Genomic DNA, 25,864 nt, shown 5'->3' with positions numbered 1-25,864 from the left:
GGTTCTCTCGCTTTGAGGTGTTGGGAATGTTGTCATATTTTATCAAACGACTACAGGGGTTAAAGTTAAATGTGATCAATATCGAATCGGGGCGCCTCAAGCCTCTGGAAAGGTGATTTTCCTGGACATCGCATACTCAGTAAAAGACGGTCGATAATCAACTGGCGGATCTACTGCCATGCATTTTGGAGAACCATTCCCAGTCCCAAAAGTTCTCTTGGTGGTGTACATGTCTGCTAAGCACACCCAAGGCACGAAAGTAAGGGGACTCACCTGGGTTTGAATGCGGATCCTCAGCAGGTTGTCCAGAATGATGAGCTTAAGATGAAATCGATTGTTATTATCATCACAAAATCATCGCTGTGACCTTGACCTTGAGCAAATGGTGACGTCGAAGGAGGCTATGACGTTGTCGGTGTAGGAACAAAAGACTGGCTTATGCGGAGATTCCTTCCCACCCCAAAACACCCTGCCGATGGCGTTTCTCATGACGTCGCCAATAACTCACACGACCATCATTGAATTGGATTGTTCGTGAACCTTAAATGTAACCACGTGGTCCTTCGTTGAGGTTGATGTTACTCTTTCACATTGTAACAGTGAGGGTTGTTTTTTGTTTGTTTGTTTGTTTGTTGTTTAACGCCACACTCAGCAACATTCAAGCTATATGGCGTGCGGTCTGTAAATAATTGAGTCTGGGCAAGACAATCCAGTGATTGACGGCATGAGCAACGTTCTGCGCAATTGGAATACGATGACAAGCAATAACCAAGTCAGCGAGCCTGACCACCCGATCCCGTTAGTCGCCTCTTATGAGAAGCATAGACGCTTTTTAAGGTAAGCTTGGGTTGTTGAAGACCTATTCTATCCCGGATCTTCACGGGTCGATTTTTTCGGAGTGGTGGTTTACGCTTTGTTACTTAATTCTGAGCATGTTTGTTGATAAACGTTGATACGTTACATCTCGTAAATTATTAGGCACAACGCTATTCGACATGGCTGGACAGAAATATATGTCAAGCGAAATTATATGACGGTACAATAGTTAATGACCGGACAAAGAGAATGGAGCCATGTCAAATAATATTTAGCACTACTTCTGTAGTACTACTACTAGATCTGTAATACAATATGCGAATTTCTTTGGTGACGAAGAGTGTGTCATATTGAAGTGACGTAAAATAACCATGACAGTACTGTAGAATTCAGTATTTTGCTAGAAATGGGACGCAACACTCCAGCCTTTTGATGGTGGCCTGCAATCAGAGCAACGTGGTGGTACACAGCGGCATGCAATCATCCAGGTCATGACAGAGCCTGACCACCCGAACCATTGAGTCGCCTGTTTACATATGTGCGAAAGGATCTGTTCTGAAACGTTATCTGAACTCGTGTTGCTATATTTCAAATATAAAGACACGAAGGCAAGATTCTAGTCATCATCCAAAAGTAAAACTAAGCAACGTTAGTGGCAGAGGTATTTATGGATGAGGTGAATTGGGGTTTAACGTCGCGTCCAAGATTATTGCACTTATGTAGCGACACGCAATAATCCAGCTATATAACCAGCTATATAACGTCGGTCTGTAAATAATCGAGTCTGGATCAGATAATCCAGTGATCGACATCATAAGCGTCCATCCACACAATTGGGATACGATGACATGCATCAACCAAGTCAGCGAGCCTGACCACCTGATCTCGTTAGTCGCCTCTTACGGTACGCATTGGTTGCTGAAGACCTATGCTATTCCGGATCATCACGCATCGATTATTACACGAGTGGCTATTGGATATCATTTATCTTACAACGAGTCATACGATAAATAGAGTATAAGAGGGAAGAGTGCAGTAATGTGTGTTTTACACACACTAACATCGCTCCAGTTCAGCATCAAATAGGTGCTTATTCTGGTCTTATTTTCATGATCGCAATGGCGCATGAGTGACGCTTACAACTCATTTTGAGTGTTTCTTGTTTAACGCCGCACTCAGCAATATTCAATATGACGGCGGTCTGTAAATAATCGAGTCTGGACCAGACACTACAATGATTGATATCATGAGCATCGATCCATGCAATTGGGATCGATGACATGCAGCAACCAAGTCAGCGAGCCTGTCCACCCGATCCCGCATGTCGCCCCTTACGATAAGCATAGTCGCCTGTTTCGGCAAGCATGGGTTGCTGAAGACCTCTTCCAACCCGAATCTTCACGGGTGTTTTGTTATTATGGAAAAGGGAATCCCAGGTCTTGAAACGATTTTACGATCATTGCTGTCGTCTTACAGTGCACAGAGTTTTTTGAGGGCGTCATTTGTGTATAACTGATTGAAGCGACGTACAATAACCATAACATTAATTTGACCTGAAAGTCTAGACCAGATAATCCAGTGATTGACATCATGAGCCTCGATCGACGCGACTGTATACACAATGACATGCAGTCAACCATGTCAGCGAGCCTGGCAATCCGATCTATTTAGTCGCCTCTTACGATTTGGTTGGTTTGTTGTTTAACGCCGCACTCATCAATATTCAAGCTATATGACGGCGGTCTGTAAATAATCGAGTCTGGACCAGACAATCCAGTGATTGACATCATGAGCATCGATCCACGCAATTGGGATCGATGACATGCATCAACCAAGTCAGCGAGCCTGACCACCCGATGCCGTTTTTCGCCTTTTACGACAAGCATCCTCGCCTTTTATGGCAAGCATGGGTTGCTGAAGACCCATTCTTCCCCGGATCTTCACGGGTCCTCTTACGACAGGCATAGCTTGCAGTGGACCTATAATCACTCCAAAATTGGCATAGCTTGCAGTGGACCTATAAATGTCAATGAAAGGAACGATTGATTGAGTGTGCGTGTACTAATGTTTTATGCCAGTCAGCAGTATTAAAGCTTTATCACAGAGATGAAGATATCGGGTAGAATAGGTTTTCAGCAACCCATACTTCCGTAAAAGGCCACTGACTATGCTTGTCGTGAAAGGCGACTGACGGGATCGGATGGTCAAGCTCGCTGACTTGGTTGATACATGTCATCGATACCAATTGCGTGGAGACCTGTGAAGATCCGGGTAGAATAGGTCTTCATGATCAGCAACCCATGCTTGTCGTGAAAGGCGACTAAAGGGATTGAGTGGTCAGGTTTGTGACGTTGTTGATGCATGTCATCGATCCCAATTGCGTGGATCATTAAGAAATAAATGACGAGTGGGAGTAGTAGTTGCTCATCTTACGAAACAGACTCTGCAGAGAGAATAAACATTGTTTAAATGGAATATATTGTTTATTCTCTCTGCAGTGTTTTAATGTACGATAAACAACAAGTCGTATTTTTCTTATGTGGGATATCAATATTATGAACAGCCTCTTCAATGATGTTAATAAAATGTACGTTTTAACATAGTAACTATATCTAAATGACTGCCTGAATAGAATCCGAACTAGGCAATGTCAGAAAAGTCCATTTTTATGAATGACTTTGTTATATTTGGTTTTCAGCAACGTAGAATAGGTCTTCAGCACCCCATGCTTGCCGTAAAAGGCAACTATGCTTGTAGTAAGAGGCGACTGACAGGATCGGGTGGTCAGGCTCGCTGACTTGGTTGATACATGTCACCGATCCCAATTGCCTTGATCGATGCCCGTGATGTTAAATCACTGGATTGTCTTGTTCAGACTCGAATATTTACACATCAATCCCAATTGCGTGGATAGATGTTCATGATATCATTCTCTGGATTATCAGGTCCAGACTCGATTATTTACAGACCGCAGAGTGCGGCGTTAAAAAACAAACCAACCAACCAACTTTCACGCATATTCTCATAATTCTCACGTCGATTATCTGTCCCTTTTCTCTCTCACTTTTGGACGCGATCGTTCGGCCATTTCGTTTATCTACGTTGGCCAGCTACATCTATGGGGAACAACTCACTCGACTCTTCCCTCTCAAAAATAACATCGTCTAATTTACGACGTCATCAAGTTTCGAGCGCTTGTTCGAATCTCCAGAATTGACGTCACGATAGAACAATGTTATATTGTGAAATAAACCTACGCTTCATTGTACTTTGCAATTTCTTGCGAAGCTATCTTATATTGAAGTGTTAACTAACGTGTTTGAAGTGGCTGAAAAATGTGTACACTAAATAACTGGCTTGTTGAACACTGCTGAACATGTGCATATACATGTCAAGCCATACAAATTGTAAGTCTATAGAAATTTCGGAAGAAGATGGAAAGAAATTTTCCTTGCAAATCTGAATACTTTCACTGGAATTATACACTTAACGTTAATTGGAGCTATTGTGTGGTCTGGGACCCGTGGAGATCCGGGATAGAATTGTTCTTCAGCAACCCATACTTGCCGTAAAAGGCGACAATGCTTGTCGTAAGAGGCGACTAACGGGGTCGGGTGGTCAGGCTCGCTGACTTGGTTGATGCATGTTAGTTATCGATCCTAATTGCGTGGATCGATGTTCATGATGTCAATCACAGGATTGTCTGGTCCAGACTCGATGTATTACAGACCGCCGTCATGTTGCTGGAATATTGCTGAGTGCGGCTTTAAACAAACAAATATTATGGTCTGTATCGTATTTATTCATGAGGCAAATCGATGTGCGATCAGAATTTACTGTTAAGTGTATTGTAGCATAACCTGTAGGTATTTGTTTGTTTGTCAGCAATATTCCATCTATACGACGGCGGTATGTAAATAACCGAGTCTGGACCAGACGATCCAGGGATTAGTAATATAAGCATCGATCCACGCAATTGATGCAATACGATGACATGCTTCAAACAAAGTCAGCGAGCCTGACCACCGAATCCCGTTAGTCGCCTCTTACGCCAAGTATAGTCGCCTTTTACGGCAAGCATGGGTTGCTGAAGACCTATTCTACCCCGGACCTGTAGGTATTTATAATTGCTTCATTTAAGTAAGAATGTATGTCATGCCCCTAAACACACAGCGGGTGATAGCTTGGTAACTGACGTAGTCGCAAAGATTAAGGTTCGTTTCGAGGAGAGATTAGGTAATTCCTGTATGAAAATCAAAACAGTTTCGACATGTGATAACACGCGCAGTGGGTGTGCAGCTTACACAGGTTAAGGTCACCCATGAATAATAGGATCAGAAGAACAATAGGGATCCAATTGTCGGAATTCAGCAACTTCAAACTTTTAGAGCCGGACACTGCAGTCGACTCGTATTACCAAACAGTTGAAACAACGGGTGATGATGCATAAGAAAACACCTTCAACTGAATGTAGTGCAAAATGGAGTCATAACACGTTCGATGACAAAAAGGGTCTTTAACTATTTGATTCAAGTTTGTTTGGACTGCCAATTTGCCTGAGCCATTACTCACTTAGCCCACTACATGTTAATTGTTTAAATATATCTATTTAAACTTCCATGTGTTCCATTCCATTATATCTATTTATACTTCCATGTGTTCCATTCCTGCATAAGGAAATCTCTAGTTCTTTCCTTAAATGTATAAATAAAAGCATCACAGTGTCCGACATCAACCATACATTACCAAAGCCATAACTAAACAATATATATCTAACAAATGAAACCCAATTTTAATAACCTAATTCATCATGTTTAAATAGCATGAAAGAGCAATGCTTTTGATAGCTACCAAAAGGCAGTCTTAAGTTCATACATTCTCGTTCTTCCAGGTTCACCTAATACAGCAGTATTTAAACATTATTATCCTATTTTCAAAGTATAATTACAATATTTAGTGTGTATAATTGCAATGCTTTTTCTTACTTTTGTACACCATATCTCCGCACCATATTTGTGTGTACAAAACTATATCCATTTGCAATTTACACCTTCGTGTTTACTCACTTTTTATTTGCATTTGGAACCGTAAAGAACCGGGTTAGAATAGGTCTTCAGCAACCCATGCTTGCCGGAAGAGGCGACTAACGGGATCGGGTGGTCAAGCTCCCTGATTTGGTTGATGCATGTCGCAGACGCTCGGAGAGTATCCCCTACACCACTTAGGCGGTCTAGTAAATAGGTATGTTTGATAGTTGGTTACCATACCATGAACAATCTGACAGCATTTACTAAATACAGCCTGAGTGTGTAAAGGAAGCATTTAGTTAACGTTTCATGTGGCAAATGCACTGCGTTCGATGCTTGGGTAATGTCTAAATCGACGAAGCCCAACTGATTACAACCAAGTATGTTGTCAGGGATAATACATACTTTAGCTATACCCTGACAATGATCCTATCTGTGTAGGCAGACTGAGGACGGTTGTAATTGAAACCGAAAAAAATGTGTTCGACAGGTCAGATTTCAGTCTGCTATTAATGCAAAGGGTCCTTCACCCACTGGGAGGAATATTTTAGGACTGGTGTATTTAGACGTATGGATATTGTTTACATGTCTAACTGTGAACATAAATCATGCAGCAAAGACTACAATGAGAAACAGTATACCCTATTGGGTTCGAACATGTGTGTTGATGAGTCAATAACTTTGTGCTGGTCTTCATACAAGCTGGTACATTTAGCTCTACGTTTTTCGTGCTTGGTATCTAATGGGGATTCTGTATCTAACGTCAGGTGGAGATAATAATATATGTTAGACTAGATTAAAAATTGAATGATTGAAAATATGTTCCTGTACATGTGTGTTGTTTGGGAACAACTTGTAAAACGTTTTTTGTTGTGCTACTCATACAGGGGAGGGGCGGTCGGGTAGCCAAGTGGGTAAAGCGTTCGCTCGTCAGGCCGAAGACCCGGGTTCGATTCCCGACATGGGTACAATGTGTGAAGTTCATTTCAGGTGTCTCCCGCCGTGATATTGCTAAAAGCGGCGTAAAACCATTCTCACTCACTCACACCTACAGGGGAAATTTGTCATGCACCATAAAACAAAACAAACAGCACATCGTTTTTGAAACAATAGACCCCATCAATGTTTTTTCATTGTATTTCATCTGTTAAATGTTTTAAGTACTAAACTGATAAGGTATGAGTGTCAATAGTAAACCATTGACAGCCAAATATGTTATATGAATTTAATAAATTCCCTACATGTTGTTCGTAATAACCATATAAATCTGGTTGAAATGATAAGCGAGTCCGAGTCACCCAGGTCTGCAAACAAGACTTTTAAGATTATGACATTAGCCTCGTCATCTGCATCGACCTTACCCCCTTTAAGAATTACTATTATGTGCTCGCCTTGGCACGTCATTCGAGACATATCCTCTCCTCTCATTACCGATCTTCACAAGTGTGCACAATTGTCTATGCTTGTTTCTGCCTCTGAAAATGCTCACTCGATTGAACAACGTGGCGCCTCCATAAATACAGAGCCTCTTGGTTAAAATTACAATCGACATCCATAACAATATCAGAATAACAAACATGTTTTGTTATAGACGGGGAGAATTATGACTTGAACCAACACATGGCAGGTCCTGAAATGACATGCATTCAATGCTGAATAGCTTTGAGTAACATCTTAAGTTACAGATAACATCTTGGGTGTGTGCAAATACAAAGACGTGCGCTCCTTGATGATAATGGAAATGTAACGCATTGTGGTTTTTTACATTTTTTTCTGATGCGTAATTTACGCGCCGCGTCAATGCGAAGTGGGGTCCGTAGGCTATTGTGAAAACTATAAACTGGTCGTACTGTGTTTGCTCAACCCAATATGACTGTGCTTTAAATTGATATATCACTTCTTTCACCGACACAATGACACACGCCTCAGGAATTTGCAAAATATATTTGTTGCATTCGAATTTGCCAACAAAAATAAAATTGTGTATGTAATTATTGTTTATATCGATGACTATCATCTTAGAATTAACGTATGCAGATAATGTAAAAATACATGCGTCAACGCAGTTAGTACTTTTAATTATTCAAAGAACACTAACGGATCAACAACAATAATGTCAAGTCACATTTAGGAATTCACTTTGCGAAAGAATGATAAGTACTGTGTGACTCCTAAATGTACAGTATGTTTATGGATTATTTATTTGGTTTTGAAGTTGTCTTTTAAATTGAAAGAGAATGTTGAGAAAGTATAATAGGAGTGCCGTTGGCTCACAAATAAGCTGTACTTTACGGCTCAGTGCTCCTCATATATGCCAGTAAATTAGCCCCGTGAAGATCCAGGGTAGAATAGGTCTTCAGCAACCCATGCTTGCCGTAAAAGGCGACTATGCTTGTCGTAAGAGGCGACTAACGGGATCGGGTGGTCAGGCTCGCTGACTTGGTTGATGCATGTCATCGATCCCAATTGCGTGGATCGATGTTCATGATGTAAATCGCTGGATTGTCTGGTCCACGACACGACTATTTACAGACCGCCGTCATATAGCTGGAATGTTGCTGAGTGCGGCGTAAAACAACAAACCAAAGCCAGTAAATTATAACATAAATAGTACCACGGCATTGTGGCTCATCTGAATATGTATTCAACAATAAGAAATGCCAAAGTAGACAGCCACTTAACATTAGGTACTGCATATGCTGTTCATATATATTTTCTATATAAATATTGAACACTAAAAACTAAAACTAAAGCTACTGACTGACAAAGGAGTATGTCATTATAACGAGAGTTTACGGTGTAGTAAAAGGGGGATAAACGTTGCGTTTAAAATACTGCACATATCTATCGACATGCATGTTCACGCACCTCTCGTGACGGTGTAGTAAAAGGGGGATAAACGTTGCGTTTAAGATACTGCACATATCTATCGACGTGCATGCTCACGTGTCGTGAAGATCCGGGGTAGAATAGGTCTACGTCTTGAACAACAAACAAAAACAAAACATGTTCGTTGCATGTCTGCTTGTTCTAATCCGGAGAATCCAGTGATTGACATCATGAGCATCGTTCCGCGCAATTGGGATCGATGACGTGCCCATCAACCAAGTCAGCGAGCCTGACCACCCGATCCCGTTAGTCGCCTCTTACTACAAGCATAGTTGCCTTTTACGACAAGCATAGTCGCCTTTTACGGCAAGCATGGGTTGCTGAAGACCTATTCTAACCCGATCTTCACGGGTCAACTGAATAATGTCCATAAGGAATTGACCATCTGATATTCAAGGGGAGAGGGGTGGGTGGCAAGGTGGTTATCGTGAAAAGATGAAACAAATATCTGGTTTTGCAGCTGTTGCTAAAACATATACATTCTCCAGACAAACTCCAAGCACAACCCCCCGAATTTAGCTTTTTATCAATATCGCTGCTGTGCCGTGTTGGCCTCCAACTCTTTACATTCGTTGTGCAGCAACAGATCAATTATACCCTGCAATCGATATACCGGAGTCTGAGTGTACAGGCAACGTCGTGTACCGTTTAGGATGACTGTGTACAAGACTAAGCCAGTAATTGATTTTTTTTCATTCTTTGATTTTTATCTTCTTACTAAATAGCCACACGTAACCACGATTACACACAGAAAGACACGAACAGATATATTTTTCTCGGCCATTGTCACATTACGAACTATATAAAATGCATACTTCTGAGGAAATATTATCGTATTAAGCATATAATACATCGCGGGGGGACAAATAGTGAAAGACAGCGCGTTAAAGGAAAGGGGACAATCATAATTCCGCTGATGCACTCACAGACGGTGACGTTTTCCGCACATCGGCTGCAAGCAAATGTATACGCTCCTTCAAGATCTGGGTTTGAATTGATCTTCAGCAACCCTTGGTTGTAGGAGGCGAATAACGAGATCGTGGAGTCAGGCTCGCTGACTTTGTTGATACATGTCATTGTATCCCAATTGCGTAGATCCATGCTTATAATGCTTACTGCAATTTTCAGACTCGATTATTAAGTCAGCCATCACATAGCTGAAAAATAGTTGAGTGCGACGTGAAACAAGAAATATACAAACATAATATGTCTAAAACAATCGACTCCAACTTGGACGTAAGGGGCTAAGATTTCATTTGCATTCATTTATTCACCTACTTTCTCTTGTTTGAAAACTTGTATGATCTACCAAGGTACTAACAGTAATAATATTGAAACAGTGTTACTATTGTATACATAATATCAATGTCAATGCAGTGGGTCATTATATATTTAATAACCCGCAAATAACATCGTACCGTCAGCACCACTCAAGAAACTAATTCACATCTTGATCAATTGTATAAGAGAAACATATATGTCCACCAATTTACTATAGTTTACCTTGATGTTGTTTTGTGAATTCAAATGTGACTATATACAAAATCTTAAGCAACTGTATTGGAAAACTATCAGTGTTGTTCATACATCAAAAAAATATAACAAAAATACCCTACAGAAGACATAAAAAGAAACACATACACATGAAGTACCTGCCTCCAATGTGGCATTGTAACATTACGTGTAAAATGCACTTATCTCGTTACGACTGGGTCATTTTGTAACCGAGATCATATCAGTTACGTGTAATGCGAGTGCTGCCAATCTGTACATTGATCGTGCAGAATAGAAGTCTAACATTTGAATAGTGTGGTGCATGGCTGTGTCAAACAGATTAAGACCATGCAGTGTAAATGAATGGGCATCAATTGATTTTCCGTATCCATGCATTTTACAATCGTTATACCCTGTAATCTTGAAGTATGTGGTTTCTGTGGCATCCATCCATGAACCTTAACCGTATGCCAACAACAACTGAAATTCTGTCTACTGATGATTAGCATGGCGTATCCTGCATCCATTGCTGGTCGTAAGCGGCAAGACCCGTAAAGATTCCGGGGTAGAATAGGTCTTCAGCAACCCATGCTTGCCGTAAAAGGTGACTATGCTTGTCGTAAAAGGCGACTAACGGGATTGGGTGGTCAGGCTCGCTGACTTGGTTGATGCATGTCATCGATCCCAATTGCGTGGATCGATACTCATGATATCAATCACTGGATTGTCTGGTCCAGACTCGATTATTTACAGATAGCTGGAATATTGCTGAGTGCGGCGTTAAACAACAAACCAATCGTAAGCGGCAACTGACCCGTGCAGCTCCGGGGTAGGTCTTCAGCAACCCATACTTGCCGGAAGAGGCGACGAACGGCATCGGGTGGTCAGACTCGCTGACTTGGTTGATGCATGTCAGCGTATTCCAATTGCGTGGATCGATGCCCGTGATCTTAGCGTGTGTGATCGTGTCCCGGTATGATTAATGTCTGCTCATGTCTGCAGGTACTGTTCAAATTAGATGAGGCCGCACAAACGAAATCAATGTTTCTCGGTCACATTTACCTAATTGTGAGGAGAGAGGTAGGAGTTCATGTTATGTTTACCAGCAACAAAATAAGTAAGTGTTGCTGACAATATTCACTTGCATTTATCTTTTAAGGACATGGTACATTATATTAGTTGATATGATAAATGATGTTAATAATAATTAGAATAAGAAGACAAATAAGAGGAACAGCAACCCTGCAGAGTCCTTCATATCGATGAGGTAGGCTGGCCTTAAACGTGAAACAGAAGGCTTTCTGTTTGCTGCTCATAACCCGTCACCTACAACCAGAGACCCGTGAAGATCCGGGGTAGAATAGGTGTTCAGCAACCCATGCTTGCCGTAAATGGCGACTATGCTTGTCGTAAAAGGCGACTGACGGGATCGGTTGGTCAGGCTCGCTGACTTGGTTGATGCATGTCATCGATCCCAACTGCGTGGATCGATGCTCATGATATTAATCACTGGATTGTCTGGTCAAGACTCGATTATTTACAGACCGCCGTCATATAGCTGGAATATTGCTGAGTGTGGCGTAAAACAACAAACAAACCCAACCAAACCAAAACTTCCAACCCGAAACCGCAAATATGTAATTTTGCATCAACATGAAAATATAAAAAGTAGATTATGCAATTTATTTAATGAGACTGTCAGTGGATGCCTAACTTTGGAACAAACACGACTCTTAACCGACATGAAGGTGTGGCTTGATTCTCTTTATTACCGTCTTCGCAATGCTTGTGGCTTCGACACAGAGGTCCATCCATGGTACAACCCAGATTATGAAGAGGGCGTCATGGTAAATGATAAATACAACATACTTTGGTATAGGTCCGTTAACAGCCTCAGACGTATCCAGGCCAGCAAACCTGATATTGTCCTATTTGATAAATCCAATGAAATCATTTTATCATTACATTTTCTGTCCCATTTGACACTAATATGATTGACAAGATTCAGGAAAACATGCGGTAATGCAGAAGGCTGCTGTCTTTGGGAGTCTTCACATTTTCCGAAATGTTCTGTGTGGGTTTGATCAGGTAGCGCTTCCTGGGAGAAGTTCAATTCACTGTCTGGGCTGCGATGAGGTGATGGTGAGCCCAACTAGCCTAACTGTGCCAGGCTTACCCAAACCTTCTTTGCTTCAAATGTTATTTTGATCTGAATATAATATAATTGATAATATATTCAAGGGCGTGAATGCTCTAAGCTTGATGAAACAATGGTTGAGAAAGGGTCGCATCACGTTCTTTGAAATCTTCGTAGAAAGCAATGTGCCAAGCTTACCACGTGTACAGTACAGTTTTTGCATTCATTTGCGTTTTAAATATATATTTATGTTAACGCATACTTCACCGTGCAAACGAAATTGAAAATCCCTCACTGAAATAATTGTTGAACGTAATGAAAGTAAAAGAATGGATTAATGTACCTCAATCACTTTCTCTGTGTTATTCACCAGTGTTATTCTTGCTGGTCGCATGTACTGATGCAATTCCAAGCTTTGCCATTGATGTATATAGGGAAGTTGCTCACCCCTTGAGCCATGTCAACATGTTTCAGCAATCGACGACACTAAACAGCCTAAAGATCGTTTTCTACATACATGTAAGGGCACAATCTTCTTGTTCAAGAAAAATTATGTGTTCGTGTGTTAGAACTTTTGTCCACTCATTGACAAAGGTTGTCACGTTTGGTAGCATTGCAACGGCAAAATATCTACAATCTATAGTAGCAGTGTGGCACTTGAACAAAATGTAAAAGGTAAATGTTCATATACATAATTATATTAATAATGTGACAAATCTAATTTAAAAAAAAAATAACAGTCACATTTGAAGGTATGATGTTGTCATGTTGATTACAAATTCGCTGTGCAGCGCTGCGTCCCTTGGGCACGCCAGAAACCTATGTTCGAATCCCGGTTCGTGGGTTTCACCGAAGTGGTAAACGTCTGAGACCTGCATCACGTCGGGCTTTCTCCCACATTAAGCTGACACGCCGCGATATAACTGGAATACTGTTAAAAGCGGGGTTAAACCCAACTCACTCACTCACTCTTCAGGCCAAGGCAGACAGCTACATTATTATTTATAGCTTAACCCACATGAGCGTGATGCGTGGATACTCTCATGATGATGTTTCTTTTGCCTTTGAGTGATGATGTATGCTGTCTTTGAAAACTATTTTTACTATTTAATAGGAATGCCCGACACAGACACAGTATACTGACTCTGAGCTGTGACCAATCCTCGTTTTAGCCCCTTAATGCCGAGCGACAGGCAGGGTAACAACAAGTACGTTCCTGTTACGTCTTTAGATATGACAGGGCCGGAGATCGCACTCCCGACCTTCCGCTTTATGGTCAGAGAGCGTAAAAGGCATATAGTGGTAGTCATTATATGAATGGATTACTGAAATCGATGACACTGACGTTGCAAAAAGATAAAACATGTCCAGCCATACTGCTTGCACCAACCTCTCACACAATTTGCATTACATTTAGAGTGTGTATGGTGCCTGACGCCGCACAGAAGTACTCCACGAGGACCTGCTGTACGACGGTGGTTTGTAAACAATCATAAGGTCATACGAAAGATCATAACACTGTTAAACAACAACGGATCGATATGTACCAACACTACTCAGGCCCCCTCAGCCGAGAGGATTACATTATCATATTTTGTATGTAGACCAGATATTTTTTTTCAGGTACCGTTGCAAAACCAGATTTTTTTCATTAAACTTGTGACTATAAATATTTTGTTTTTAAGACAGCTTGCACCAATGTATTACTGTGACAGACAATTTCAATCGTTTCAAAATTATGATCCCAATTGTTAGCATGATATTTTGAACCGACGTTATCGTCAATTAAGAAGTATATTGTGCTTTTTACATGTGTTTTCTATTGTCTGAGAACACCCTTGATGAATACTTATCTGGTCATGTTATTGTCGGAATTATACAATGGACTCTTCTTTTAGGAATGCTTTCTGATGATTATGGAAAATAAATGTTTTTGGTTGCTTTTATTGTATTTTGGAACATCATTATATTTATGCTCGTATGTTCTCTGTCAGCCAGAGGCGTTCGATGTATGTCATCTGGTCTTTTTTTGTTCGTATATTGCAACTTGGTACATGGGTGTAATATTCATTGTACAACTTATGTATTAACTATTTCAACTTTCAAATACACTGTTGCTTCAGTAAATCATGTGAAGGTTAGGAAGTTTGTGGCTCTTACTATATACCTAAAATGAAAAAAATCAAAACCTAACCACACAAAAAACGCATGCAAAACAGTTAACAACAGTCATCCCTTTGGTTTTATAAAGGCTTTTATTTGTCGCGTGTATATACAGTTGGTCGTTGGTCTGGAAGCAACCTCGTTATATGAAGGGTTTGTTATCGCAATGAAAATGTATTCTAAAAGAAAACGCTTCAAATATTAATGTTGTGATTTCATCAATGATTTATTGCCAAGTTGGGTGATCTTGAAATTGTACTGTAATGTTGACCTGGCACAACTTAGGTGTACACATTATTCAGTATTGTATATAGTTAGGTGTTATGCACGGTGAATCCCAGATATCAGTATGTTGGAATTCTCGAAACTGTCGTAACGTTACACCATCCGGGATATCTGGAAAGGCAAGCGATCGTCCAGGACATAGATCGCCAGCTGACAGGACGGACGACTGCGTGCCTGACATCACCCGAATGGTGTCATTTGACACAGTAACAGCACAAAAGGCGACTAACAGGATCGGGTGATCAGACTCGGTGACATGGTTGATGCATGTCATCTCATCTCAGTTGCGTAGATCGATGCTCATGATATCAATACTTGGATTGTCTGGTCCAGAATCGATTATTTCCAGACGCCGTTGTATAGCTGAAATATTGCTGAGTGCGCCGTTAAACAAACAAACAACATTTTGTTTTTTCTCAATAGGGGGAAAAGGTCTTAGGGGGACAACACCTAATCTGCGAATGTGTTGGTATTCATTTGACCAACGCCATTGACAACAAGTGTGGTATTAAGTTTGTGATTTTCCAAGCGACATTTTCAGATAATATACTCTTCAAAAAGAGAAAAGCAAAGCCAGATTAGTGTGAGGTAGGAAAATACATTCATACGAGGAACTGTACAAGGTTAAGCCAAAATATTGTGGAGAGAACACTTGGTGATTGTAGTCATCTCAGTTATCGGCATATAGGAACAGTCCAAAGTGAAGGTCAGGTATCATCAATAACGCGTATGTCCCCCGTTGGAATCGATGGCGGCCAACTGTTGCAACGTCTTTGGTTGTGGTTGACGCCGTCTAAACATTTCATCCTAAAGGTGCTCTGTCGGGCTCAAAACCGGGGATTTGGAGGGCCAGGGGAGAACATCAACGTTGTTGTTGTGTAGACAGGCTCTTGTGACCCGTGCTGTATGCGGTCGAGCGTTGTCCTGCTGGAATACACGTTGGCTGCAATTGGGAGGACGTGTGGTTGTGGAATTTCGTTGATGTATCTTTGAGCCGTAAGATTGCCCTGGATATGGACCAAACCTGTCCTGCCCTGATGGGAGATAACCACCCCCACGAAACCTGTCCACTTCCTGTACGCAGTTTCCGGCTTAACGTTCTTCCCGACGTCTGTAGACCCGTCCTCTTCCATCCCCTCAACGGAGGAGAAATCTTGATTCGTCGCTGAACCAGACATCTCTCTATCGCAGCTGAGACCATACCCTGTGTTGACGACGTCAATGCAGTCGTTGTTGACGATGTTGTCGGCTCAATTTGACGCGTCGAGCATAACGTCTTGCTCGTAGACCTGCTGCTCTTAAACGGTTTTGTCTGGTTTGAGATTCTGCGACACTTGGTATTTGGGATGCGGTTGAGGTGGCTGTGGTCGTCCTTTCGCGTAGGTGGCGCAGTCGGATGTAGTGATCTTGGGCGGGGGTGGTTTCTCTTGGTCGTCCCGACTTTGGCCGGTCAAATGTTGCTGTTGAAACCGATCCCATAGCCTTGTGATGGTGCTGGGCGCTACATTGAAAACTCTGGCTACAGCTGATCGGGATTCCCCTGCCTGCAAGCGGCCTATGACGGCCTGTTAATCTTGGCATGTTGTTGAACTGTCACTTATCGATTGACGCAGATGCCAGGCAATCAAAAACCCTGCTCTTTATTACCGTTCAAAGTGCTGCTGCACGTGCAGTACGTGGCCAATGTGTTAATACACTGGGTGCGTTTTTCGGAATCGTAGGTGTTTCCCGGCTAATGTCTTACATGTCCTTGTGATAATTTTGACCCGGGAAATTTGTCACTGACACTATAACATATGAAACCTCTTCATGTTGCACATCTTGGTCCGCTAATTTTGCTTTTATGGCCACAAATATCCGTTTTGCGTTTCTTGTTTTGAAGAGTATATTAATTGTAATATCAATTTTAATTTTACTGCATGCCTAATTCTGTTTTAGCATCACACTAAGTGACCAATAATTGACACCCTCTGAATAAAGAAGTGACGCTGTATCTCAACAGATACCCTCGTTGCTTGCGTCTAAATGTTGAATAGGTCGTAAATCAGAGGTGAAATCGTGAAATGTATCGACCTGTAATATGATGCACACCAACAGCGTGTGTCGTCCACTTCTATCGACATAGCATTTACATCTGCATCAACTTCCTAACGTCAAGCGAAACAAATGATTACAAATATCGAACGTGAACGCCAGAGAAAAAAACGGTTTCGATTATGCTTGGTTTGTTGGTTTGTTGTTTGACGCCGCACTCAGCAATATTCCAGCTATGTGACGGCGGTTTCGATTATGCAATGCCACATGGCGTAAAAGGCAAAATAGAGACGAACATTAAATCACTGGATCACTGGAAGTCAATGATGACACCAGCTATTCACGAAAAGGGTAAGGATGTCCTGTCTACTGAGACAAGGCGGATGGTTATTTTGACTCCTCACGATCATTATCTACAAAACATTTAGATTATAATTGAACTGATCTTTAACACCAAAGCCAAATTCTTCAGCAACCTGTATCATTAGATTTGTATCATACAAGCTCATGAAGAATTTTTCAACATTTTCCTGCTGATGTTGGTTCTGTTGTTTTACATAACGGGATTAGAATAGCTCTTCAGCAACCCATGCTTGTCGTAAAAGGCGACTACCGGGATCGACTGGTCAGGCTCGCTGACTTGGTCGATGTATGTCATCGATCCCAATTGCGTAGATCGATGCTCATGATATCAATCACTGAATTGCCTAGTCCAGACTCGATTATTTACAGACCGCCGAGTGCGGCGTTAAACAACAAACCAACCAACCAACCAACATATGAGCGTGGGATTCCTACCTTATTGAATATTCAAGAAGTATTTGTCTCCTTGTTCTTCTTGTGTACAATTTATGTTTCGCATCATCGAAGTTTAGAGATTTATAAAACAATAAAAACTCATGAGTAAGTGAAAATCTTCTATATACTCTCTGTAACAGTATTAAGTCAAAGTGTGACAGATTTATAATGTAAGATAATGTACATGATTCGGATGCCTGTAGAGTATATTTGGGAGCTTTCTTGGTAGGTAAGAATATACCATTAGGAATACGTATTCCATTATTCTCTTCAAACATTTGAAACTTATAACACATTTAACTACATTATTTAATTATTTAATTGGAAACGTAAGATAGGAAAACGTGTAATAGTTTTGAAAAAGTCGTGTTTCAGTGAGTGAGTGACATAAAAAAATTCAGTCACATCGGCAATATTTCAGCTAATCGTGACTTACAAAGGGTATATGTAGTAAATACATGGAAACTATAAAGACCTGTCAACAACGGACAGTAAAATAACTAGACTTATCACAGATTATGATTTAAAACTAGCGTGGAACCATAAAAATACATTACTATACAGAACAATACCTTATAAAATAGAGCTACAGATAGCCAGCAGCTGAAGGTAGATCACCATACTAGAGACCATGGGGACTTACAGTACTTGAGCTTCCTGCAAGGCCCCCAGCCAGGTGTTGGCGATTATTGTCAATTTAGCCGAATTAAAAGAACATATATTCTGCGTTTAAAAACGTGGTAGTAATAAATATACTGTGAATGACGTGTACTTACGTACCATCTCCGGGGGACAATCCTTTTTACACTACTTCAACCCCCTTCGAGGTACAGGCACTAACAATCTTAGTTATCCAATTTATTCTACCAATATTAGAAAGTCGTGTTTCAGGCATAGCGTGTATCATTTAGATTAACACATGGTATGTTTTCGATTTGGTATGAAGGGCAAAACTGTAATTAATATATGTAGCTTAGTTTCGACAACAGACATCAAATTACGCATGTACATGCACTACGAAATGGTATTGTAGTCAGTCTCCAGCCAGATGTTTAGGACAGAAAGTATATTGTAGTCTTTCCACAGTCTTTCGCTAGTTAGTTCGGAACTGCAGTGCCATATCCATCCTGTCGGCCAACGTGTTCCCACAAGGCAGATGCAGACACACGCCGGAAAAGGCTACTCAACTGTAAACGATTATATAGACAAAACAACAAAGCTTTTATGTGTATTTCAGTCTTATGGGCGAGTATGTGAGTTAAGACTCAACGTCACATCGGCAATATTTCAGCCATATCGTGACGAGAGTAAAGCAAACCATTAACAACAAATACATTTTGACAGTATAAAAACTGTCGCCGAAGGACAGTAGAAATAACTAGATCATTTAGAACTAGTTTGACCGCGTGTAAACGAATAAACTATGATTTAATAACACAATATAAAAAAAATGCCTATACATCGCCAGCAACCAAAGTTAGGCCACCATACTAAGGACCACGGGGACTTACAATACTTCTGCTACCTGCACGGTTCCCCAGCAGGATTCAGTCTTATGTAGTTCCTTTATACAATAACATTATCCCGAAAAAATCAACAGCATAAATTCAGATTGTTTTACTTTGTTACTTTTCACTGGACTCTGATTTTAGCAGAGTTCTTATAATTATGAAAAGCATTTTACCATCAAGTCCAAGGTAATAAAGGCAAGTTGTCATAACTTCATTGGAAAAAGATCTGATATTCTCCATCCACATTCGAATCTTATCGAAAATAGAAGAATAACAACATTGAAAACCCTGCACAACTATAAACCAGAATGGGTGTTTTAACTATAAAACTATTCAAGACTAAAACCCGTTACTTGTGAGCAATGTTGCGTTTCTTATTTGACACTGTATACTTTATTTTTGTGGTTTGTTACATCACTTACATCACGACAATATTTCAATTATTCACCAGATACCAGACAAAGCAGGGCAGGCGCACCCAATAACGTGGAGTTGTTGGCTTCTTTGTAGATGTACCAGCAAGTTGCGTCATGCCAAGTCCTGCCTGTAACGAGTTACAAATATCTGGGTGTTTTTTGGGTGTGACAGACACATGTGCACTCGTCTATGACTTGGTGTTATGATTCAAAGGACTAATGGAGACACTGATCCGCTGGGAATCATTGCTGGTACTATTATCAGTGGACATCTTGCGTGTCTTTGTCTCATATCTCCATATGATCTGTCTCCCTCGTAGTTGACACTGTTGCCCTTGGTTGTATTGCATGTTCTCCAAGTAGGTATGCCGTCATCTGATCGACGTATCACGCATGTGACCTGCTCCAACAATGTATTTTGGAAACACCCAGTTTCTTCTATTTTATATGTTGCTTCATGATTAATGTTATTGAATTTGGTTTCAAGATTCATTGTGGCGTTAACACATTGTCAAAATCATTTACCCTATTAATCAATTGATATCAGCAAATATTTTGAGGTTATAGCTCCCACAAATTCCATCCCATGTCCAAATGTTTTTTATTGAAATTGTCGAGATCATATTACTGTTATGTTCAGGCCATGTGACACAACATTTCGGTGCTATGGAGACGGGCGTTACAAATAGGGGGACGCCCTGATCTTATTCGCAGTGTATCCCCGTCCAGACGCAGAAACTGTTCTCAGGCAAACATTACAGTCATGTTTAAATTTGGCGTGATCGTGCTTCTTCTGGGTAAGTTGTTTATTTGCTTTGGTATCTAACATTCACGTCAGTTACTTAACATGTTATCAATTTGAGTTATGAATAATATAAGTGACAGTATTCAGACAAATTTTAGTGTCACCAGCAATTATAGGCAGTTTAATGACGAGCTGTGTTCGATCTTGTACATTCGATGTTCAATTTTTAACAAAATTATTTCCCAGTTGTTTTCTTTTCATACTTGAATTATAAATCGTGGCAAGCCGTGAAATTGATGTATACTTTATTTCTATCGTGAATACTAGAAATCCAGTCTGATTCATAGATGTTTGGAGACGTTATATATTTGAGGAACATTTAAATTATATACTACAAATAGTCTGTATGTTGGAAAGTCGGTTGTTATATATACTGCCACCTTTAAACATTTTCAACAATGAACACTGATAGAAAATGTACCTCAACTGTTATAATATGCCTTCAATGCATGCCACAAATTGTGATTTAAACAGGGAAAGTTGACCCGACACATTGTAGTTGTATTGGTAACCACCACAAAGCAACAGTTTGAGTCACTGACAACGTGTTACCATGCTCATTTTCAGTAAACTCCAAACTGTCTTTATGAAAACTGAAAAACAATATACAATTTACACAAATCCAACATGATCAAAAGGCACCAGTTTACCCCAAGACTGATCTGTACAACAAGTTTCATTCTAGAAGTATTCAACAGCTCTTTAGTTCCGCTCCAGAACCGAGCACTACATGTCGTCATGAAAAAACAAATAAAAGTAAAAAAAGTATCCCCAAAGCGTGGATCACTGTTTGTAGTAGATATTACTTGTACATGTAGGAGAAGAGTTTAACATAAGGACACAGACTTTTTTTAAATGAACAAAATCTATTCATAAATATCGATCGAGAATTGTACTATTTTCAGCAAACAACTGTTAAAGTATAGCTCCTGTTGGCTGTTCTGTGTATGCCGATTCGAGTTCATTCGTAGGAACTGTTTATTAACCATATTTTAAACAGTTGTTAGACATCCTTTCATGATTAAATTATCTGATGTGTTTCCTTCAGGTTACAGCCCTAAAGCGTTTGCAACCGACTGCACTGCATGTAAAGATACGTATGTGGCTGCAAGAGATACTTCCGGCGCCACAGATACACAGAAATGCGCGTAAGTCGTCAATATCTAATTGATGTCGTAAACTGTCGTGCCTCTACATCACCTTTGGTTGTCTGGGTTGTGAGTAGGTAATTTACTCCAATGTACCTTATAAATTACTCTAATGTTTCTCGGATACGTTTGATAAGCAACTTATTTTTTAAACACAGCATCATAATTTACAAACTTTCATTTTCTATCTTTAAAAGGAAGATATTTTATGGTAGTTAAACGACGTTATTAATGATCACATCTTTAAGTTGAGTATTGCTGACCCATGTATCACGGCGTTTTGCGGGAGATGTTGAAACGGTCCGTTCCGTCCGTCAGGAATCGTTACCGGAGCATAACTCATAATCCGTTCAAAACTTTGTTGCACTGAACTGGCTGATTTGGCTATTCACGATTTGCTTTTGTTACATTTAGCCGCTTAAGGGCAACAGGTTGGAAACCGGGTCAAATGAGAGTGTTGATCGTTTCCTAAGGGCTCAGTCACCCATTCAGGATTATTATTGCCGTCCTCGATAGTGTCATTCCCGATTACAATTTGTCAAATGTCTGATCAGGATCCAGTGATTCGTGGCGGGAAATTCACAATCAGATATTGTTCAGGAAGCGTCCCGATTCAGCCGGTTCCGGCCGAATTCGTCCGGACTGTCCCGTTCGCAGTCCGAATCTGATACGATTTGTATCTTCCCCGTGGTAAAAAACGACCGAATCTGTCCCGACAGCGTCCCGATTCTCCCGAATGCGATCCGACACAGATCAGACAGTGACCGGACAGTGAAGCGACAGAGACGATTGGCATTCGGCAAGATCTGGACGCAATCTGGACTCAATCGACAAGAAACGACAATGAACAATTAATGCCCGTTCATCACGATAGCGTCCCGATCCACATACCACCGTCCAGACAACACGGGACATTGTTACGATTTTTATCCGATACAGCAGAATCTGTCACGACACAGTCACGATTGTAATCCGAGTTTCCCGACCTCTCTGGACCTTTCCCGATCCGTAAGACTCTGTTACGCACGTATACTACTTCGTTCAGACAATGATAGGACACACCAGATCATTGAGGATAGTAATCGGACTTTTTCACTTTTCGTGTCGTAGCGCTGTCTGATCTCAAACGGGAGCCATAATCGGCACTGTGTAAACCTGGCCTTAGCTCACAACTCATAAAGTGTTCAACATGTCGTTGTGAAATGTTGTGTACACATCACGAATTTTTTAAGCTCTACTTTTTCCGTTGACAGGGTACAGGCGCGTTCCAGTGATATTCGTACGATTCAAAACTAGTTAGAAAATAAGCTTTAAAAAGTCCCTATATCATTGAAAATCTCTTTTGCGTAACGTGTAGACGCCACTTCATGACCACAACCTTTCCTACCCTGTGTGGAATTGACTTGTGCAGTCCTCGAATGAAATCAAACTCAATTTCATGCCAGATGGTGTTTATCACCTCGAACAACTTATCAACGCTTCTTATGTCATTGACGGTGTCCTGCATGTGTGTATCCGATTGTTTTCCCTTTCACAGTGCACTCGCGACATATCTGACCTGCCTTGAGACATCTGCGAAGACTGACACCGGGTGTCCGCTACCAACTGCTGATGCCGCTGCCATTGAGACTGGTTATGGCGACTTTAGTTGTAGTGGGGGTATGTTGACATACTTCTGTATGTGCAAAACAGTGATAGAATACAAACGCATGCGTATATTACGTGATGTCAACTTATCTTGAGGGGTATATGGTGTGCATGTGATAAACCCTGTGTGAGCCTATGTAACCCAAGCTGTCATGTCTCAGCGGCCGACATGAAGTGTGGAACCCGCTCACAGATGGAAAATAATTGCCTGCTCCTAAACCAATCAGAAGCCAGTATTTAATGTAAGATAATGATTTGTGTTTATTACTGTGTGTATTTTGTTGTACAGAGGCAGTATTTACAGCAACCTGCAATTGTCAGAAAGAATTCTGGAAGACGGACCAAAGTGCAAATGCTGCAGCTATTTGCAGGTAATCAATTCACATATCCAATAATTAAAAGCGACAAAACCCATTCAATGATCGTCAGAATTCTCTGCTCAAAGCAGAATCCATTGTACGGTTCTGACTATATTATACGGATAAGTGTACTAATCAATAGCAAATAGTGATGATGCAAGGCGTTCGCCAATAGGTGAGCGTCCCAACCGTGTTCGATGAACAGTTTTGGGGTAATTAATTCGGGACATTTTAAAATAACCGTTCTTCATAGTATCTTTAAGATATATCTACAGAAGCAACTAAATGAAATGTAAATAATAGGTCCACCAGTGTAATGTATTCCAAACCAAGAAACATTGACAAAGTATTGTTCCATTTAAAATCTAATCAAATATAGTTGGTGTCACGTTAAAATTGCTTTACTAACAGCACCGCCAAGGCTTACATACTGTGCTTGAAGGGGGAGACAGGTGTTTGTTCACCTTCGTCTTTTGTAACGTTCATTTTTCCGCCAACTACAGTTGATGTAAAGTTGACATTGTTATATCCACAGCGCCGCGAAGGCTTACATCACGTGCTTGAAGGGGAAGACAGATGTGGCCTGTGATGGTTCCACCACTGTAGCAGCTCTGGCTACTGGCGTAGAGACTAGGATAACAAATCTGGGAAGCACAGACTGTAGTATGTTACAAACATCATCTAGCTTAACTCTTTCACTACGCGTTGAGTCATAATAGTTAGTCATGTAAACACGCACTGACCAATAGCAGAATGACATAAAGGTTCGCTTACAATTAACCAAATACGAATGTAATATTAATAGTCATGAAATGTAGTTGCAATGACCCTACAACGTTTTAAACGTACTGAGATTATATTGTCATTACTTATTGATGATATTATCCAAACCATCTTGTTATCTATTGTCAGCTGTCACCACCGCCTGCCAGTGTGAAATTAATGCCGCTAAAGCAGACATCTCTGATGCCACTAAGTGCACGTGAGTTAAGCTAAAGTTCATTCATTGTCAAAACATGGCGGATATTAAAATCAAACTTGTTATTGCGGCAGTGTTTACTTCGAGGTTTTAGGGTGTAATTTCAGACACAGCATGTGATGAAGGCAGTCTGTACATAATCGATGAGCATCGATCTACGCAATGGGATACCATGACATGCAGCAACCAAGTCAGCGAGTCTTACCAGACGATCCCGTTAGTTGCCTCTGTCGACAAGCATGAATGTTCACGGGTGAGGGGGGGTGAGGGGGGGGGGGGGAGTTATTTTATGCTTTAAACATATGGTACGTATTCTTTTTTCAGTAAAAGGGGCGGTCGGGTAGCCTTGTGGTTAAAGCGTTCGCTCGTCACGTCGAAGACCCGGGTTCGATTCCCGACATGGGTACAATGTGTGAAGCCCATTTCTGGTGTCCCCCGACGTGATATTGCTGGAATATTACTAAAAGCGGCGTAAAGCCAAAACTCACTCACTCAATTATTCAGTAATAACAACAGGGAGTTCTCAGACACAACATGCCATCAATAAAGTTAGTCTGGCCACGACTCCATTCAGGAAATGACAGAGAAGACGATTTTTCGGAATAACTAACAGCCTTGTACAAACTACCGCCCCAAAGGCAATAGAGCAGGAAGTACTAGACTCATGAGGATGCACACATCTCAAGACAAACCATACAAGCAATAATGACCATTCCCCCCAAAGGGTAAGGCGAAGGGGACTACCGGGTGTCAATATGCATAATGGCCCGCGAGGGTACGCAACATCGTGAGCCCACCGAAATTGCAATACCCAGACTGCAAGTATTCCGCCGTGAATAACAGACTGAAATGGAAAGATCGACCCGTCGGGTATCAGACCGTTTTTGACAGTAGGATGTAACTGTGACAAAGTGGAAGGACGTCAAGTTCCAACGACCAAACTTGCAACCTGAAAAATAAACTCAGTACAGTATAGTATATGCCATAGTAAGTTAGTTTATTCAATACAAAATATGAATCACTTATCGAGGGAGGGAAAAGGGGTTAATAAATGCTGCTTCCACAACTGCGAAGAAAATAAAGAGGCTGTTTAACATTCCAGTCAACCTGGAGTAAGCCCCTTTCCCTTATAATCCAGCAAAACACAGCTTTTCTTTTACAACGAAACATATCAAGGGTTGTCTCCCTTGGACAACTCCGCTTTCGATTTTCACGCAATGCACCTCGAGTTGTCCCCCTTCGACCATATGCTACGATAAATGCCCATCTATACCAATAGTCATTAAGTGGATAAATCATCCAGGCAAGCAATGAAATAAACTATTTTATCCTGAAATGATTAAACAGATTGCCATT

At 40.9% G+C, this 25,864-nt stretch overlaps 2 protein-coding genes across 5 annotated transcripts in view; both read left to right on the top strand.

Moving 5' to 3' along the window:
* The window catches only part of LOC124126172 (adhesive plaque matrix protein 2-like), a 145,791-nt gene that overhangs the window by 15,942 nt on the left and 103,985 nt on the right, over positions 1-25,864 (top strand). The window lies entirely within an intron of this gene.
* LOC124128670 overlaps positions 20,220-25,864 on the top strand; it is a 58,035-nt gene continuing 52,390 nt past the window's right edge. Inside the window, exons 1-6 of one of the 4 annotated variants that reach the window (XM_048386040.1) lie at positions 20,220-20,367; positions 21,424-21,523; positions 23,061-23,182; positions 23,460-23,541; positions 24,065-24,192; positions 24,442-24,511. In XM_048386040.1, coding sequence (XP_048241997.1) covers positions 20,334-20,367; positions 21,424-21,523; positions 23,061-23,182; positions 23,460-23,541; positions 24,065-24,192; positions 24,442-24,511 — 536 coding nt within the window. In that variant the 5' untranslated portion in view covers positions 20,220-20,333. The remainder of the gene's footprint in view (positions 20,368-21,423; positions 21,524-23,060; positions 23,183-23,459; positions 23,542-24,064; positions 24,193-24,441; positions 24,512-25,864) is intronic. The other 3 variants (XM_048386039.1, XM_048386038.1, XM_048386043.1) reach the window with 3 other exon arrangements.

Source organism: Haliotis rufescens, unplaced genomic scaffold (genome assembly GCF_023055435.1).
Source record: "Haliotis rufescens isolate VD_foot unplaced genomic scaffold, xgHalRufe1.0.p SCAF_6, whole genome shotgun sequence".
Lineage (NCBI taxonomy): Eukaryota > Metazoa > Mollusca > Gastropoda > Lepetellida > Haliotidae > Haliotis > Haliotis rufescens.
Note: the sequence above shows the minus strand (reverse complement) of the source record. Positions and strands in the feature narration are given on the sequence as shown.